Here is an 18,759-nt window from a genome sequence, read left to right as displayed (position 1 = left end):
AGATTCCCTCATTATTATCAATATAAAAACCAAGATCAATCCATATTCACATTACTGAGCTGAAAGCCATTTCATAGTATTGTCCATATCTTGCATATCTGTCACAGGAAACAAATGTTGGCAGATCTGGGTTATATGTCTGAGGATTGTCCACTATCACATCAGTTAGCTTTAGGGCCTTTGTTAACAGTCTTTGTTTGCATCAAATATTAGATTCACATAGAAGTCAACACAAACTCATAGGCCGTTGACACACGCCCTTAGACTGCTCGTACGGTTTACAGGGTGGGCGGACACAGACACAATCTGATGTCCTAAGACCAGCAAATCAGATAAGGCCCAATAAACTGCAATGTTCCCCCAAAACTGTAGGACAATGTATGTCTGCCTACAGAAATGAGATCTTTGCCCAATCTCAAATAGCTAGACTGGAGATCTTTATATCTACGGGCTGGTTCTCCCTCAGTTTTTTCTCAGTTGTTTGAAATATTTCCCATTCCTACTCTCTTTAGCAACATATAATGAGGGTCTAACAGTATCCATCTGGAAACTGTAGAGGTTGCACAGCTCTGTTCATGCCCAGACAAGAGGTACTTTCTCCACACTAAGTGTGCACATTGTTCCACTCATATTATAGAGAGAGAAGATTGATGAAGAAGGAGGCACAATGTGACTGCGCTCACTGCCAGCCCAGCTGAAAAGAGGTTTGTGTACTCTCTGCTCAGCACTACGATAATCCCTGTACTTCACAGACTCTGAACAGACCCTCGGCCCTCTCGCACCCCAGTGTTAAATTCTTTGTGTTTTCTATGAGCTTCCTACACTGATTCTTCTCAGCAGCAGCATACTTGTCACAGCTGTGTTAGGGAAAGGTAACCAGGTTTTAACCTGCCTGGCCCCCTCTTGATGTGCCTTTGCCAAGCTGTATCCACCTCACACTCAGCTGACGTGTCTCACAGTCCCTATTCTTCTGTCCTGAACGTTAAAAGCTCCCCCGGAACAGATGTTTCTGTGTGTTTGCACATCTCGATCCTAAAGGCAGGGTTCCACATTTAAAAGACAACTACATTTTTGTGCCTTACCATGATTATGTGAGTTTGACGGTGGGTGGGCTTTGTTTTACTGTGTGTGTTTTAGGGGCCAGCGTAGATGAGAGCTGTCACTTCTTTCAATCCCCTGGTGAGACTTACAATGTTAAATATAGTATAACTACTTACCAGCGAGTGCTTTTTTTCTCTAGCTTTAGACATTTTTTACCATTGGCAATTTTAGTCCCACTTAACTAATGAATAAACAAATGGATTATATATCTTCAGTACATTGCTCTTTTCTAAGACAGAAGTGTAAGTTAAGGTTTTTATTAGGTATAAACTTATTATAATTGTCTGCAATTATCTTCTGGGTGCTTGGATGCGTTTCTGGGGAGTTTTAGCTAGTTTTACACACACACATATCCAGAAAATATTCACAGCACTTAACTTTTGCCACATTTTGTTATGTTACAGCCTTATTCCAAAATGGATTAAATTCATTTTTTTCCTCAACATTCTACAAACAAGAACTCCCTTTTATAACATGCATGCGCATGAAACATGTAAGGGAGGTGCCCTATCCAGTGACGTCACCCCGCACGGCCCACGTGGACGGCCGGCGGCCATTTCGACTACTGTTATTCACCTATGTGAGTGTATTTTCTTTTATTTTGTTACCCCCATATCTAATAAAGTACTACACTATGGGAATTCTTTCTGCTCTGGCTCGTTTGTTATGAGCTCCCCCTCTAAGGAGATCTGTGGTGACCCCGCATAATCTACAAGTGTGGTTCCCCATGGTGTTGAACAAGTGTACTCCTGGTGCCTGGATGCCCTGATGGTGTGCTGCCTGGTTAACTGATGCTCACTAGATGACCCAGTGTTCCAGTTACCAGATGTTTATGACCAGGAGTTGGTCTTAATGTACTCAAATGCACATTGATTTGCGCTCTCTGGTTAGTGCAATCTACACCCGTTTATCTCAACACTATTATCACAAATTTCCACCAATTTATTTTGATTGAACTTTGTTTCACTTTATGCACCTTATAAACGCCAACTTTGCTGTATAACGCCTCAGTGCGCATATCTACTTGTTTCATTTGCTTTGATTGCAGCTAAAGGTTACGATATAACCATTTTACAGTCACTTACTTTATATTGATAACAATTGGACTTTTGATATATGTTATTTATGCTTTATGCTCTTATCACGTTTTTAGCTCTGCATGCTTATATGATGAAAGAATTTCGTTTTGAAATCTTTGCAATTTATTAAAGAAAAAACAAACAAAAAAAACAAACAAAAACACATGTATATAAGTATTCACAGTCTTTGCCATAACACTCAAAATTGAGATCTGGTGCATCCTGTTCCCACTGTTCGTCCTTGAGATATTTCCACAGCTTGATTGGAGTCCACCTGTGGGAAAATTTAGTTGATTGGACATGATTAGGAAAGGCATAAACCTGTCTACATAAGGTTCCACAGTTAACAGTGCATGTCAGAGCACAAACCAAGCCATGCAGTACAAGGAATTGTCCGTAGACCTCCAAGACAGGATTATATCAAGGCACAGATCTGGGGAAGGGTACAGAAACATTTCTGCAGCATTGAAGGTCCCAATGAGCACAGTGGCCTCCATCATCCGTAAATGGAATAAGTTTGGAACCACCAGGAATCTTCCTAAAGCAGGTCGCTCGGCCAAATTGAGCAAACGAGGGAGAAGGGCCTTAGCCAGGGAGGTAACCAAGCACCCAATAGTCACTCTGAAAGAGCTCCAGTGGAGAGAGGAGAACCTTCCAGAAGAACAACCATCTCCACCAACCAGGCCTGATAGAAACCACTCCTCAATAAAAGGAAAATGGCAGCCTGCCTGGAGTTTGACAAAAGGCACCTGAGGGACTCTCAAACCATGAGAAACAAAACTCTCTGGTCTGATGAAACAAAGATTGAACTCTTTGGCTTGAATGCCAAGTGTCATGTCTGGAAGAAACCAGGCACTGCTCACCACCTGGCCAATACCATCCCTACAGTGAAGCACGGTGGTGGCAGCATCATGCTGTGGGGATGTTTTTCAGCAGCAGGAATTGGAAGACTAGTCAGCATCGAAGGAAAGATGAATGCAGCAATGTACAGAGACATCCTTGACCTTAGACTGGGGCTACGGTTCATCTTTCAACACAGAGGACAACGACCTTAAGCACACAGCCCACATAAAGCAGTGGCTACGGGCCAACTCTGTGAATTTCCTGGAGTGGCCCAGCCAGAGCCCAGACTTGAACCCGATTGAAGATCTCTGGAGAGATCTGAAAATGGCTGTGCACCGATGCTCCCCATCCAACCTGATGGAGCTTGAGAGGTACTGCAAAGAAGAATGGGAAAAATTGCCCAAAAATAGGTGTGCCAAGCTTATAGCATCATACTCAAAACAACTTGAGGCTGTAGTTGGTACTAAAAGTGCTTCAACAGAGTATTGAGCAAAGGCTGTGAATACATATGTACATGTGTTTTGTTTTTTTGTTTTTTTTTAATAAACTGCAAAGTTTCAAAATGAACTTCTTTCACATTGTCATTATGGGGTATTGTTTGTAGAATGTTAAGGAAAAAAATAAATTTAATCCATTTTGGAATAAGGCTGTAACATAACAAAATGTGGCAAAAGTTCAGCGCTGTGAATACTTTCTGGATGCACTGTACACCTTACATTTCTCCAAAGTACAAAGTATGTAAAAGTTCACAAGATATTCTTGCCACACTCCCAGTTACGCAGGCCACAAAAAAGGAATATGCAAAAATGATTGGTTAGACACACAGCTGGTGCTTTTTCATCACTTCTTTTACTTAATACTGGCAGAATAACAAATTAAAATATATAGCAGGTAAAATAAAGATTTACAGTAGTTAAACAAAAAAAAAACAAAAACAAAACAACTGAGAAGGAAAGAGAGATGTGGTTCTAAAAAAGGACAGCCCCTTCACATGCTGTGTATATATAAATGATTCTTTGCTGGTGCTAACATAGTTACATAGTTAGTCTGGCTGAAAAAGACAAAAGTCCATCTAGTTCAACCATAAAAAAAAAAAGTTATAATCCTATACCCACAGTTGATCCAGAGGAAGGCAAAAAACCAGTATGATCCAATTTGCTCATGCAGGGTAAAAAATTCCTTCCTTATCCCCAGTCGGGCAATCAGATATTCCCTGGATGAACTTTATCTATAAATGTTAGTATCCAGTTATATTATGTGTATTTAGGAAAGAATCCAGGCCTTTTTTTAAGCAATCTACTGAGCTGGCCAGAACCAACTCTTGAGGGAATCTATTCCATATTTTCACATATCTTACTGTGAAAAAACCTTTCCGTATTTGGAGCTTAAATCTCTTTTCCTCCAGCTGTAAATATTGCCCCTTGTCCTCTGTGATGACCTCAGAGTGAATAACTCTACACCGAGTTCACTATATGAACCACTGATGTATTTATACATGTTGATCAAACCCCCCCAATCTCCTCTTTTCAAGAGAGAATAAATTCATAGCTGAGCTCCGCCATGCCTCTTATCAGTTTGGTTGCCCTTCTCCACACTTTCTTCAGTTCCCCAATATTCTTTTTGTGAATTAGTGCCCAAAACTGAACTACATATTCCAGATGAGGTCTTATTAATGATTTGTACCGGGGTAAAATTATATCTCTCTTTCTGGAGTCTATACCTCTTTTAATATGAGAGGATTTTGCTCGCTTTAGATACCGCAGCTTGGCATTGCATGCTATTATTAAGCTTGTAATCTACCAGAACTCCCAGATCCTTCTCCACCATTGATTCCCCCAGTTGTACCACCCTAGTATGTATGATGCATGCGCATATTCTTAGCCCCCAAGTGCATAACCTTACATTTATCAACATTAAACCTCATTTGCCACATAGTTGCCCAATTAAACAGAGCATTGAGGTCAGCTTGTAAATTGGAGACATCCTGTAAGGACGTTATTCCACTGCACAGCTTGGTGTCATCTGCAAAGACTGAAAGGGTATTTTTAATCCCAGACCCTATATCATTTATAAATATATTAAAAAGTAAGGGTCCCAACACTAAACCTCAGGGTACACCACTGACAACCCTAGACCATTCAGAGTATGAATCATTAATCACTACTCTCTGAATTCTGTCTTTTAGCCAGTCTAATGTCCATTTAAATACTGATTTTTCCAAACCTGTAGACTTCACCTTCCACATTAGCTGTATGTGGGTAACTGTGTAACCACTTTTGTAAAATCCAAGTATACCACGTCCACCGCCACCCCTCTGTCCAAGGTTTTGCTCACCTCCTCATAAAAGAAATCAGATTTGTTTGACAACTTCTGCCTTTCTAGAATCCATGATGTCTGTTGCTTAAAATATTTTTTTTCCAGCAAGAACTCATCTATGTGGTCTTTTATTAAACTCTCCAGTATCTTCCCAACTATAGACGTTAAACTAACAGGTCTGTAATTACTTGGTAAAGATTTTGATCTCTTTTTAAATATAGGCACCACAGTGGCATCACACCAATCCAGTGGTACTATGCCAGTCATTAAAGAGTCCCTAAAAATTAGAAACAATGGCTTTGAAATGACAGAGCTCAATTCTTTAAGGACCCGTGGGTGTATGCCATCCGGTCCAGGGGCTTTACCTTTATTCCGCCTAAATATTTCTGGATCATATCAATTGTGAGCCAATGTGGGTTATCTGGAGCTGTATCAATACCATGCCCATTATGGACAAGAGCTCCCCCATGCTCCAGAGCTGAAGAAGGTATTTAATAAATTTGCCTTCTCTTTGTCCCAAGTCACCCACTCCTTTTTACTATTAATATATTTTAAGTATTTGTGGGAGTTTGTCCTGCTATCTTTTGCAATCTGACATTCGGTTTCAATTTTTGCAGTCTTGATTTCGCTTTTACATATTCTGTTATATTCTTTGTAATTTTTAAGCGATGATATAGCGCTCCTTCATTTTTAGATTTTATAAAAGCTCTTTTCTTATTATTTTTTAACTTTGGCCATAAGCCACATAGGTTTAATTTTTAGCCTTTTAAACTTGTTGCCCATGGGAATATATTTTGCAGTGTGTGCATAGGATTATAGCCAAAGTACCCTTACAATGGTGTGGAGAGACACTTGTAGGTATAAACACCTTATATTCCTGACATCACAAAAAGAAGTAATACTATTAGTAATAGCAAAAACATCACTCTAACAGCAACATGTAGGCCTCATTCACATCTATCTACAGTATGTGAATAGTACAAAACTAAATGTCATAAATAAATGCTGTCTAAATAGTTAATAATGTATGTGTCCAATGCATTTACATGTATTGTACAAAGTAAAATATTAATGTGTTTTTGGGCAATATTGTTTTTTTTTAGCAGGAAACACTGACAAATATAAACTGACATTAACTGATGTACAGTAAGTACATTATAAAGCACATATGCTGAACTAGTGTTAACTGGTGTAAACACCAATATAAAAGCACATAAACTAAAGTAGAAGAAATACAGTACAAAAAAATGAACAAAAAAAACCACCAAAATGTTTGGTTACATCCTTTAAAGTTGAACTGGTTCTCCTGTTGCTGACATTAAAAAAATGTCAGAACGATCCCCAAATGCTTCCCTCTTTTTTGGAGCAGAGCCTGCAAAATTAATTCCAAGACTTCGGTTGCAATTGTTTCCACTGCTTAAGAAGCTAATCAGACTCTCTAACTCATACAGAACCCACCATTGGTCATACTTAGAAGGAAGAAGTAGCAGCAAGGGAGTGGGTGATGAAATGTTGAATGACCGCTATCCTGGGGAAAGGTACAGTGGGGATCGAAAGTTTGGGCACCCCAGCTAAAAATTTGTATTAATGTGCATAAAGAAGCCAAGGAAAGATGGAAAAATCTCCAAAAGGCATCAAATTACAGATTAGACATTCTTATAATATGTCAACAAAAGTTAGATTTTATTTCCATCATTTACACTTTCAAAATAACAGAAAACAAAAAAATGACATCTGCAAAAGTTTGGGCACCCTGCAGAGTTAATATCTTGTACTGCCCCCTTTGGCAAGTATCACAGCTTGTAAACGCTTTTTGTAGCCAGCCAAGAGTCTTTCAATTCTTGTTTGAGGTATCTTTGCCCATTCTTCCTTACAAAAGTCTTCCAGTTCTTTGAGATTTCTGGGCTGTCTGTCACGCACTGCTCTTTTAAGGTCTATCCATAGATTTTCAATTATGTTGAGGTCAGGAGATTGTGAAGGCCATGGCAAAACCTTCAGTTTACGCCTCTTGATGTAATCCCCCGTGGATTTCGAGGTGTTTTTAGGATCATTATCCATTTGTAGAAGCCAATCCTCTCTTTAACTTCAGCTTTTTTACAGATGGCATCAAGTTACCATCCAAAATTTGCTGAAATTTTATTGAATCCATTTTTCCTTCTACTCGTGAGATGTTCCCTGTGCCACTGGCTGCAACACAACCCCAAAGCATGATTGATCCAACCCCATGCTTAACAGTTGGACAGAGGTTCTTTTCATTAAATTCTGTGCCCCTTCTTCTCCAAACGTACCTTTGCTCATTCTGGCCAAAAAGTTCAATTTTAACCTCATCGGTCCACAGAACTTGTTTCTAAAATGCATCAGGCTTGTCTATATGTTCATTTGCAAAGTTCAAACGATGATTTTTGTGGTGAGGACGTAGAAGAGGTTTTCTTCTGATGACTCATCCATGAAGACCATATTTGTACAAGTATCTCTTTATAGTGGAATAGTGTACCACAACTCCAGTGTCTGCCAGATCTTTCTGGAGGGATCGTGCAGTGAAACGTGGGTTTTGAATTGTGTTTCTCACAATCCTGCGAGTTGTTCTGTCTGATATTTTTCTTGGTCTTCCAGATCTTGCTTTAACTTCCACTGTTCCTGATGACTGCCATTTCTTAATTACATTCCGAACAGAGGATATTGACATCTGAAAACGCTTTGCTATCTTCTTATAGCCTTCTCCAGCTTTGTGAGCGTCAACTATTTTCAGTTTCAGTTTTCTAAACAACTGCTTAGAAGAACCCATGGTGCTGATTGTTGGGGCAAGGTCAGATAAGTCTAGGCATTTAAAACCTTTGAGATTGACATCACCTGGTCTTCCCAGACGATGATTGAGAACAATCCATGACACTGGCAGGTCTCAGCTGGGCAAAGGGGGCAGTGTATGCTATAAATTCTGCAGGGTGCCCAAACTTTTGCAGACGCCATTTTTTGTTTTCTGTTATTTTGAAAGTGTAAATGATGGACATAAAATCTAACTTTTGTTGACATATTATAAGAATGTCTAATCTGTAATTTGATGCCTTTTGGAGATTTTTCCATCTTTCCTTGGCTTCTTTATGCACATTAATACAAATTGTTAGCTGGGGTGCCCAAACTTTCGATCCCCACTGTATATATTTGGGGACCAGACTGCTAACCTATTAATAGCACCAGGAAAAGAGATTGGCAAACCTAAAGTAAGGTTTTGATTATGCCAACTTTCATTTCCAAGTACTCTGTAGGGAGGTCCAGGATCTGGCTGTGCTGTCTTTCCAAGGTGCCTGGATCCCAAGACTTTTTGATCAGAATTAAAAACCTTTCTGCAGTACATGCTGAATAAAACTATTCCAGCTGACTGAAATGTATATTTGGTAACAGAGTTTAGAGGTGGGTAAACTCACAGGTATGATCTGAATTCAAGCTAGTCTTCAGACAAAAAATATCAGCCTAATGAAGAACATTAATAATAGCTACCAGGCACGTTGCTGGTGACTCCAGTGTTTACTTCCTGCAGAGCTACACTGGCTGGTAAAATCCTCATCAACCAGCACTTCTGACATGCAGAAGCAATAAGTGCTAGGTCAAGTTTGTCTTTTAGGCTCCAGTCAAATTTTTGTGCATTTTTGGGTTTTTTGTTGCACATTTTTCTGCACGTTTGCAAACATTTGTATGTGATTTCTCAAGGCTTTTTGAGTTCTGGCGTTTTTATATTAGCCAATAGAGAAAAATTTAATCTGTGATGTCAATTGTTGCCATGTTTTGCCATGTCAGAAAAAAGCTCTTGGTCGCACGACAAAATGTGCAAAAGCACATGAAAATGTGCGATTTCAATGTTTTTATGTATTTCTATGGGAATAAAAATGTGAAGAGGTTGTGTCCTCGAAAGGCGTTAGCTAGTTGGTCATCCAGGGTTCCATCGTATGGACTCAGATGTTGTTTGGATTATACATCTTGTTCAGTTTGACATGCCTGTGTTTTTATGTCTATTGTGAGTATGATACTTACTTTGTTTCTTCAATAAATATTTTAAACGATAATGCACTAGGTCGGTGCACCCTTTTTCTGTTTCTCCATTTGCATCCACAATATTAGGGTGCCATACCTATGACATCAGACATGTAAGGATTTAACAATCCAATTTATTTTTAGTCATTTCTTTGAAGAAGCCATATTTTCTTAGCGTCATCAGCAAAGCCAACAATCAAAAAGAAGATTGAAGGGTTTTTTTTGCTGCAGAAACTAGTGAGCACCAATCCACAAGTGCTGCTTGACCTGCCACTAGAAGGGGAGGGGGGGTAAGGTGTATCCGGCGAGTAGATTTCTTGAAAGGCAGGGTAGTGTGAAACAACTGTGTCTATGCAAAACTGCCAAATGTTAAAGATATTGAAGAGAAGCCAAGGCCCCTTGCAGGGGCGGACTGACCATTTGGAAACTCGGGCACTGCTTGAGGGCCCGGGGTCAGTAGGGGGCCCCATGAGATGCCCCTGGTACCTTTTTCATAGGCTTTTTCGAGTTTGGGCAAGGACAAAGGGGCCCCATGATCCCCTATTGCCTGGGGGCCCCATGAGTTGTCAGTCCGCCCCTGGCCCCTTGTAAAGGGGACCATGAAGACACAGGGACTGATTTGAAAATTCACATACTCACATACAAGAATCACAAGGTTCCTGCTCTTCAGCAGTGTTGCCTATTGTAGGTACTTTTAAGACCAAGTTAGTTTCACTTTATTGCAATTATTCCTTTGTGTTTTTTTCAGCAATAATATAAAAACAAAGGTAAATTCCACTGTACACTGGTGAAATTTTCAATAACCAAATATATCCACATTCTACAAAGTACGATTAGTATTTTAGCTGATTATTCATAAGATTCACAGAATGGTGACCCGTTAAAGAAAACTAGTTATGGTTGGGCTTATACAAAAATTAATAAATTTTGAAATAACAGTGACTAATTTAAAGCAGAACTCCAGCCAACAATAACACAATAAAAATGAATAGCCCATTCAAAAATAAAATACTAACGTGGGCTATAATATTGAACATTAGTCTAGAGATTTAGCCCATACAGTATTTTGTCTGGCATTAGATGTGCTCAGTCTAATGCCAAGAATCATCCAACCAATCTGGTTACTGGACACTGAAACCTAATTTCTCTTTCACTTTGCTTTCTCCTATCAGAATGCTCCTTGTCAGCACATGCGCTGATCAGCTGCTTTTACGGATTCTTGATCTTATACCCCATCTGCAATAGAGGTACTGCAAGTGGCTGATAGCAGATCAAATGCAGGTCCTTACACTGCTTGCATTAAAAAGACTTTTAGCCCGGGTTCACACTGGAACCGACTTTGAAATTGTGTGACTTCACTTGAAGTCACAAGATTTCAAAGTTGCATGTCAGTGCGACTTCAGGTGCGACTTGGAAAACATCTGAGTGACTTCTTGCATAGATGTCTAGGCAATTCGCTTCTGAAATTGCAAAAGGTAGTGCAGGAACTACTTTCAAAATCAGGGAAACTCTAACAAAGTCGAAGTCACACTGATTGGGCTGCGGTTCCAATGCAAACAATAGGGTGCGACTTGTCATGTGATTGGAAACTGACAAATTATTATTATTATTATACAGTATTTATAAAGTGCCAATAGTTCGCTCAGCGCTGTACATTACAAAGGGGGACAGAACATGTGACAGAACAATACCAATACAATGCAAAACATGAGGGGATTGAGGGCCCTGCTCTTTGGAGCTTACAATCTAGGAGGGAGGGGATAGTGGTACAGAAGGAGATAGCTGTGGGGGATGGAGTGGTAGGAAGAGTGGAGGAGGTCGGTCAAGTTAGCAGGGGTTAGGGTAGGCTTCCCTGAAGAGATGGGTTTTCAGGGTGCGTCTAAAGGAGAGGAGAGTAGGTGATAATCTGATGGGTTGGGGCAGGGAGTTCCAGAGGATGGGTGACACCCTGGAGAAGTCCTGGAGGCGGGCATGGGAGGAGGAGACCAGGGAACTAGAGAGAAGGAGGTCTTGTGAGGAGCGGAGTGTGCATGCTGGGTGGTACTTGGATATTAGGTCAGTGATGTAGTTCGGGGCAGTATGGTGGACGGCTTTGTACGTCAATGTTAGGATTTTGAATTTGATCCGTTGCGCAATCGGAAGCCAGTGGAGGGATTGGCAGAGGGGGGTGGCAGAGACAGAGCGGTTGGAAAGGTGAATGAGTCTGGCAGCCGTATTCAAGATCGACTGAAGCGGGGATAGCCAGCAGCGAGGCAGGCCAGTAAGGAGGGAGTTGCAGTAGTCGAGTCGTGATACGATGAGGGAGTGGATGAGCTGTTTAGTGGTTTCTGGGGTTAGGAACGCACGTGACAAGTTGCATCGGCGTGAACCAGGGCTAAATGATGCATTAATGATTACACAGCTGCATTAATTTGTGTATTTTATAACTGCCTAGAATTAGGCTTACAATTTTTGCTTGAAATCCCAGAAAGAATGAACAGACCCCATTTCATGCAAAATACATGTGCACTAGCTGTAAAAAAAAAAAAAAAGGGGGCATTTAAGCTATATAAAAGTATCATTTGGCTTACTTGTGCTTTCTCTCTTCCATTTCCTGCTGTGTAACAGATGCCCTGCGCAGGGATTCTTGCAGCTCTGCATTCTGGGTCTGTAACCCTTGCAGTTGGAGGCCCACCTCTTGATTTTGCTGCTGGGTGATGCTGAGGAGCTCCTCCCGATTCTGCAGAGCTTCATCGTAGAGAGTCATTGCCCGAGAGAACTGCTCCTTTAGATTAATTTCTTGAGAAAGGGACTGGTGCAAACTGCGGAAACATTAGGTTTACATGGAAAATACGTCAAGATATTTAGTGGGTTTTGAATGAAAAGTTGACATTCGAAATCAAAATGAATAAACCTTTGAAACTTACTGAAAGGATAAGTTCACCTTTCAAAAAAAAATGATAAATGTACATTTTTTGCAGGTAAAACAAATGTGCATTTACTATTCCTGGCCATGCAGGATACCTGCAGACTGTCAGTGTAATTTGTTAGGCAGTTTCACACTGAAAAGAAGAATCAATAAACTACCACAGCTCTCAAAAGCACCGTGGTAGTTAATTGAGAACTACAAGTCGATAGCCGCAAAGGATGTTAGTGCTTGTAGTTTTCACATTCACAGAACTCTGTGAATGAATGACGCGGCCATGTGGGCTGAGACCCACATGGCCACTCTCTTTTCAAAAAGTGACAGCTGGTACGGGGAACTTCTCCCTGTACTGCTGTCACAGGGAGAGAGGGGATTGGCAAGCGGCTGCAGGAGTGGGAAGAAGTTACATGTCCACCCTAAAAACGGATGGAACATGTAACATTTTCCTGAAGGTGAGCTTATCCTTAAAACATTGCTAAGTGATTCACAAACATTTCATATTTTCATATTCTATACATGGGAAAGTCTAAAGATGAAGATTCTGACATAGATAGTAGATACACCTATATTGTATATAATAAATTGTATATTGTGGCACAGACTTGCTCAAACTAATTCTCTGAGACAGGCAGAAAAGCACCGTACAATGGAGTCCCTTTAGAGCAGCAGTCACTAAATGGCAGACCGCAGTCCGTGAACGGCCCCAGCATTGCTACCACCCGCAATGACAGATCCGCGGCTCAGCAGGGTGGTTGTCACGGCAACATTAAATCACGTGTGCACCCCGCCCCTTTCAGTTCACTATCTATCCGGCTCCCGCTCCCTGCCTGTACACAAGCGTCCAGCAAGGATCCGGCACAGCTCCTGTCTGCCCTCAAGGTAGGGTGTAGTCTTACAGCGGCACTCTGATGGGCACATTGAATGATAAGGGGCACTCTGATGGGCACAACATAGAATGTGCCCATCAGAGTGCCCCTTAACATAAAATGTGCCCATCCACATGCCCCTTATTTTATGTTAAGAGGCACTCTGATGGGCACATTTATATTAAGGGGTACTCTGACGAGCACATTTAATGTTAAAGTGCAGTCCGATGGGGACAACATAGAATACACCCATCAGAGTGCCCCTTAACATAAAATGTATCCATCAGAGTGCCCCTTAATATAAATGTGCTCCTCAGAGTGCCCCTTAATATAAATGTGCCCATCAGAGCGCCCCTGAACATAAAATGTGCCCATCAGCATGCCCCTTATTTTATTTTAAGAGGCACTCTGATTGGAACATTTTATGTTAAGGGGTACTCTGATGAGCACATTTTATGTTAAGGGGCATTCTGATGGGCCCATTTTATGTTAAAGGGCACAAATGGGCAAATACTGTGGAAAAGGGCACTCTGATGGGCACATGTGATGGAAAGGGGCACTCTGATGGGGAATATGATGTAAAGGGGCACTTTGATGGGGAAATATGATAGAAAGGGGTTTTTTGAGTGTAAGGGGGCACTCTGACGGGAATACCTGATGTAAGGTGGCAATGTGATGGGGATACTTGATGTAAAGGGGCACTCTGATGGGGACAGCTGATGTAAAGGAGCGCACCTGATGTGATCAGAATACATGATGTAAAGTTGCACTCTGATGGAGACACGTAATGTAAGGGGGCACACTGATGGGCACACTCTATTCGGACCTCAGCCAGAGGGAAATTTTAGTGACTGGACCTCCTTTAATTTTAATTCAATACCCCTGCTTTAGAGGGTTACTGATCTCAGCTTTATTTCCACATATGAATAAACAGAAAACATGCATCAGCATAAAAACAAAACAAAGTCCTGCTTACTTCAGCAGATGCGTCCAAGTCCATACTGGACTTTTGCACACCCTAGACAAATCCAAGTCTAAAAGGCGAACCATTCAATTGCTCTCACACAGAAAACAGTCAGTTCACCATCTACAAAGTTTTTCTTTTCAAATTTCCATGACACAGTCTTTTCCTGTGAGGCTTCCCAGCTCTATTTAAAAATGAGCCTTGTATCCTAATAGGTAGACTTGTGTACTGGGGTAGCCAAGCTGGGGACCCACCCAAACTCTTACACAGCCCGAGCTTCAGGCCCAACAGAGAAAGTTTATGATGGACCTCCTAAAGGGAGACTGACCTGATGTTTCTCTCTAGTGCTGTCAAAGTAGAATTTCAAGCTGGTCCAAACAAACTATTTGGATTGCATTTCTATGCGGTCACTGTATCATATTGATGCAGTATTTGCTACATAAAGCAGTGCTGTGTTCGATGTCCAGTCTGCTGCTGAAACAAAAGCATCCATCTGAATGCTTTTCCACCATTCAGGAGAAACTTTGTATTTTTATTAATGAATATAAGACTTCCTCAAATTGGCTGAGGTGGAGAGCCAGATAGGTGATGTCATGATTTCGACCTTGGCCAATCAAAGGAAGCCTTATATTCATTTATTAAAAAAAATACAAAGCTTCTCCTTAATGGCAGAGAACACAGCATCCTTGATGATCTATTTAAAAACAAATAAAAGCTGGAATTCTACTTTAAGCAATAAAGCTAGGCCACTTTCCTACCTACCGCCTGTGACTGGATAGTAAGCATACAGCAACAGGCAGATAAAATTCTCTCTCTGCCTTGTCAACAGATTTGTTTTCAGGACATCTGACTGGATCCAAGTGCTCCTTTTTCTCTCTCATCCTGAGTTCTGCTGTGTAGGGATTGCAAGAGGCGGAAATGAAGTTAAATTCAGTTGTTCACACAAGTCGTTTAAAAAAGATTGATTTTTTTTATTAGGAATACATAACTGCATAAATTCATTTTTTCCATTTTTTCTGCTATTTTTAATATTTGCTTGCTTGACGAACGCTAGGTACATAGAACATGTTTTTTTTCTTGTTCACCCAACGGGCTGAATGAAAAAAACGTACAGGTTGCCGTACCAAGTGATGTTAGTGTGTACATTTCCCTCTCTGAGCTATTGTGTTCTGACAGGGGGACTGCTCCCACCAGAACACACTGATCAGTGGTCACAGCCATTGGTGACCAGTGCTGGTGGCATGTTGGTTTTTCAGCAAGCTCTTTGAACAGAAGCCGTACGTTAGACTGGCTTCTGTTGAACAAGCTGCTGTACACATGGGCTAAATTTCATCCAGTTTCAGTTGAACCGACCAATAATGCCCAATATTTGGCATGTGTGTACCTGCCTTAAGGCAAGAATGTTTGTATGTTTGGTTGACACAATGGAGACACAACTGAATGTGAAAGGAAATCTTTACTACATGAGGGGAATTCCCCTCTTAGACAGCTGTCAGTGAAACAAGTGTGCGCATTGGAAGGATTCTCTTCACCTCTTAGTCTAGTGACAACTGAAACTGGGTTTCGCCTCATTTTCTGTCTCAGTGATAATTATCACCAGGACAAAAAGAAAGGAGATCCACCTAACAGGGACACAAACATCAATAAAACCTTTACAGGGGTTCCCTTCCCTTATCTATCCAAAAAGCTGCTATCTCCAGCAAAATAAATATTGTTAATACAAGAGGCATGCATAATCTTACTTAAAGCGGAGTTCCAGAAGTTTTTGTGTTTATTAAAAGTCAGCAGCTACAAAAACTGTAGTTGCTGACTTTTGATAAACACACACTTACCTGCCCCGGGGTCCAGCAATGTACTCAACCGCGCAGTCCCTTCTCCCCTTCTTTCCTCCACAGCGCCGGCTTCTCTACTGTGGGCACCAGGCTGTGACAGCTTGCGGCTTCACAGTTTGGTGCCCACTGTACATGCGCTTCTCGCACTGCACCTCCTGATTGGTTCAGCAGCCTCCTGGGACCTGTGAAAGTTCCCAGGAGACTGCAGGAGCAAAGAGGGGGCCAAACTTCCATCTTACTTCGCCGTGGCGAACTGAGCTGGAAGTGGGAGTGGATACCTGTCAAAACCAGGTACCCGATTCCCCTTCCCCCAATAAGGTGCCAAATATATGGAGGGGGGGAGGAGGTAAACAAGCAGAGCTTCTGCTTTTGAGTGGAACTCCGTTTTAACTCTTTGGGCATTTCTCCTATCTACCTGTAGGTTTCTGTAGGCAGGCTGCTGGGTCCTACCCTCAGCTCGGCTCTGTACACTTTCTGAGAAAATTACCCAGAGAGGCAATAGAACCGTGAATAGGGGATAGCAAGAACTGAATTACAAATAAAGAGGAATTTAATGATTGAATATTAATTGAATGATATATACAATACCAAATACTGTACAACTACAGTTTCAAAAGATTTGAGAGACATCTGCAGTTTCTATCAGATATGAATGACCCCTTCGGATGACCTCAGGAGAAAAAGCCCCTACATTTTGGGTATTAGGCCTTGTTCCCCACTATCACTTTTAAGAGAAATGTATATCTTTTTCCACAACAATGGGGTAGATCATCTTGATAAGCATACACAAAATGTTTCATAGTGTATATGTAGTTCCTGCCAAGGCATCTAGCCAAGAATAATTATTTTGAGGACAAGCATGTTCCAATCTGTTGCCACACTAGGAAAGCAAAGAAATACAGCAAAGCCTTGTACACATGTAGTGAAAGTCAGCTCAGCAGGAACCAAACAACTTTCGGTACATGAGTACCGCTGTCTGTTCAACAGAAGTCAGTGGTTAGAATAGTATTCCTGGAAAACCAGCATTTGACAAGCGCAAACCAAAATTAATCAGTGTATTTTTGTGTGTTTATGTGCGCGCGCGCGAACAGGAGCCCCTCTGCTAGAATTTAATAGCACAGCGGGAGTTGTGCTGATGCAGGGATCTGTCCATTTTTCTCCATTCAACCCGCTGGTTGAACGAAAAATACTGAATGAACGTGGGCCCTGGCAGAAATCATGAAATTTTGGCATTTATATTGAAAATATGACAGATCATGCCAAAAAGCTGTCTTTTATTTAAAGATAGTGATAGTGATATGAAGCCATTTCTTAACACATAGTTGTTTGGCTCCTTTTTAAACCAGAATGATAAAAAGAAATCACCCAAAGAGCTTTGATCAAAAGTTTTAGGCCCTGGGATGTTTGACCTTGGTACAGACGCACAAGGTGACACACACAAAGGTTAAAATGGTAATTAAAGGTTATTTTCCCACATCTGTGGCTTTTTAAACTGTGGTTAGTGACAGTGTATAAGTAGTCAGTGAGTTAATTAGCTCTCACGTGGATGCACTGAGCAGGCTAGATACTGAGCCATGGGGAGTAGTAAAGGACTGTCAAAAGACCTGTGTAACAAGGTCATGGAACATTGAAGATGAAAAAGGATATAAAGGATATAAAAAGATATCCAAAGCCTTGAATATGCCAGTCAGTGCTGTTAATTTACCTATTAGGAAGTGGAAAATTCAGGGATCTCTTGATACCAAGCCAAGGTCAGGTAGACTAAGAAAGATTGCAGCCACATCTCAGAAGAATTGTTCAGGATACAAAGAAAAACCCATATGTAACCTCAGAAGAAATACAGGCTGATCTGGGAAAAGATGGTGTGGCTTTTTCAAGGAGCACAATACGACAATACTTTAACAGAAATTAGATGCATAGTCAAGTTGCCAGAAAGAAGCTTTTACTGTACCAATGGCACAAAAAAGCCCAGTTACACTATGCCTGACAACACCTTGAAACTCCTCACCATTTTTTTTTTTGGTGGCATTGGCGCAGTAAAGGCTTCTTTCTGGTAACTCAACCATGTAGCTCATTTTTGTTCATGTATCGTGATATTGTGCTCCTTGAAACAACCACGCCATCTTTTTTTTTAGAGCAGCCTGTATTTCTCCTGTATTTCACCCAATGCTAGTATTTTAGCTCTTTAGATTTAAAACAAAAACTAAAGAGCTTAAATGTTGTAAAACATTTTATAGTGCAAATATAGAATACAATTATGTAAAATTAAATTACTGAACAGCCTGTATGATATATGGGATAAAGATAAAGCGAGCGCTCAAAAATCAGCTGCTGAAACACTCTAAGGAATCACTGGACCTTGTAACAAGAATAATATATATATAGTGCAGCGCTGTGATACTAATATAAAATATATGTAAATAAAAGTTCGTATAGTCCTTTACACAATAAAAGTGATCGTGAACAAAGAACATGTGAAGGTTTCCTCATCGTTTAGATGGCTGGAATCAAATAGAAAAAATGCGCACTCACCGACCGCGCATTTCAAATGCGCATGTGTACAATATTATCCAGATGATCGGTCAGATATGCAGATCAGCAAAACACATTGGTCATCCCCTTCAAGTAACGACATCAGCCTTGGGTGCAGCGATATACCTCCAGGTCCAGAGAGCCCTCTTGCCCCAAGTGATAAGGTAGATTGAGATCCCTCTCCTGGTTATAGGTACCCCAAGAATTGGCTGCTGCAAATCCGGCAAAGGTAAAAAGTGGAAGACCACCGGACCTCCTCGTGGTCCCAGTGGTCAGGAAGTCACACTCGCTACTG

General features: G+C 41.0%; 1 protein-coding gene across 2 annotated transcripts in view; it reads right to left on the bottom strand.

The window, feature by feature from the left end:
- Positions 1-18,759, bottom strand: part of MIPOL1 (mirror-image polydactyly 1) — a 539,082-nt gene that overhangs the window by 25,504 nt on the left and 494,819 nt on the right. For both annotated transcript variants that reach the window (XM_089680250.1, XM_089680252.1), the window contains exon 11: positions 11,936-12,166. In XM_089680250.1, coding sequence (XP_089536376.1) covers positions 11,936-12,166 — 231 coding nt within the window. The remainder of the gene's footprint in view (positions 1-11,935; positions 12,167-18,759) is intronic.

This window comes from Staurois parvus, unplaced genomic scaffold (assembly GCF_062004578.1).
Source record: "Staurois parvus isolate SC_StPar_1 unplaced genomic scaffold, SC_StPar_1.0 ptg000237l, whole genome shotgun sequence".
NCBI lineage: Eukaryota > Metazoa > Chordata > Amphibia > Anura > Ranidae > Staurois > Staurois parvus.
The sequence above is the reverse complement of the archived record's forward strand: the minus strand, read 5'-3'. Positions and strand labels throughout refer to the sequence as shown.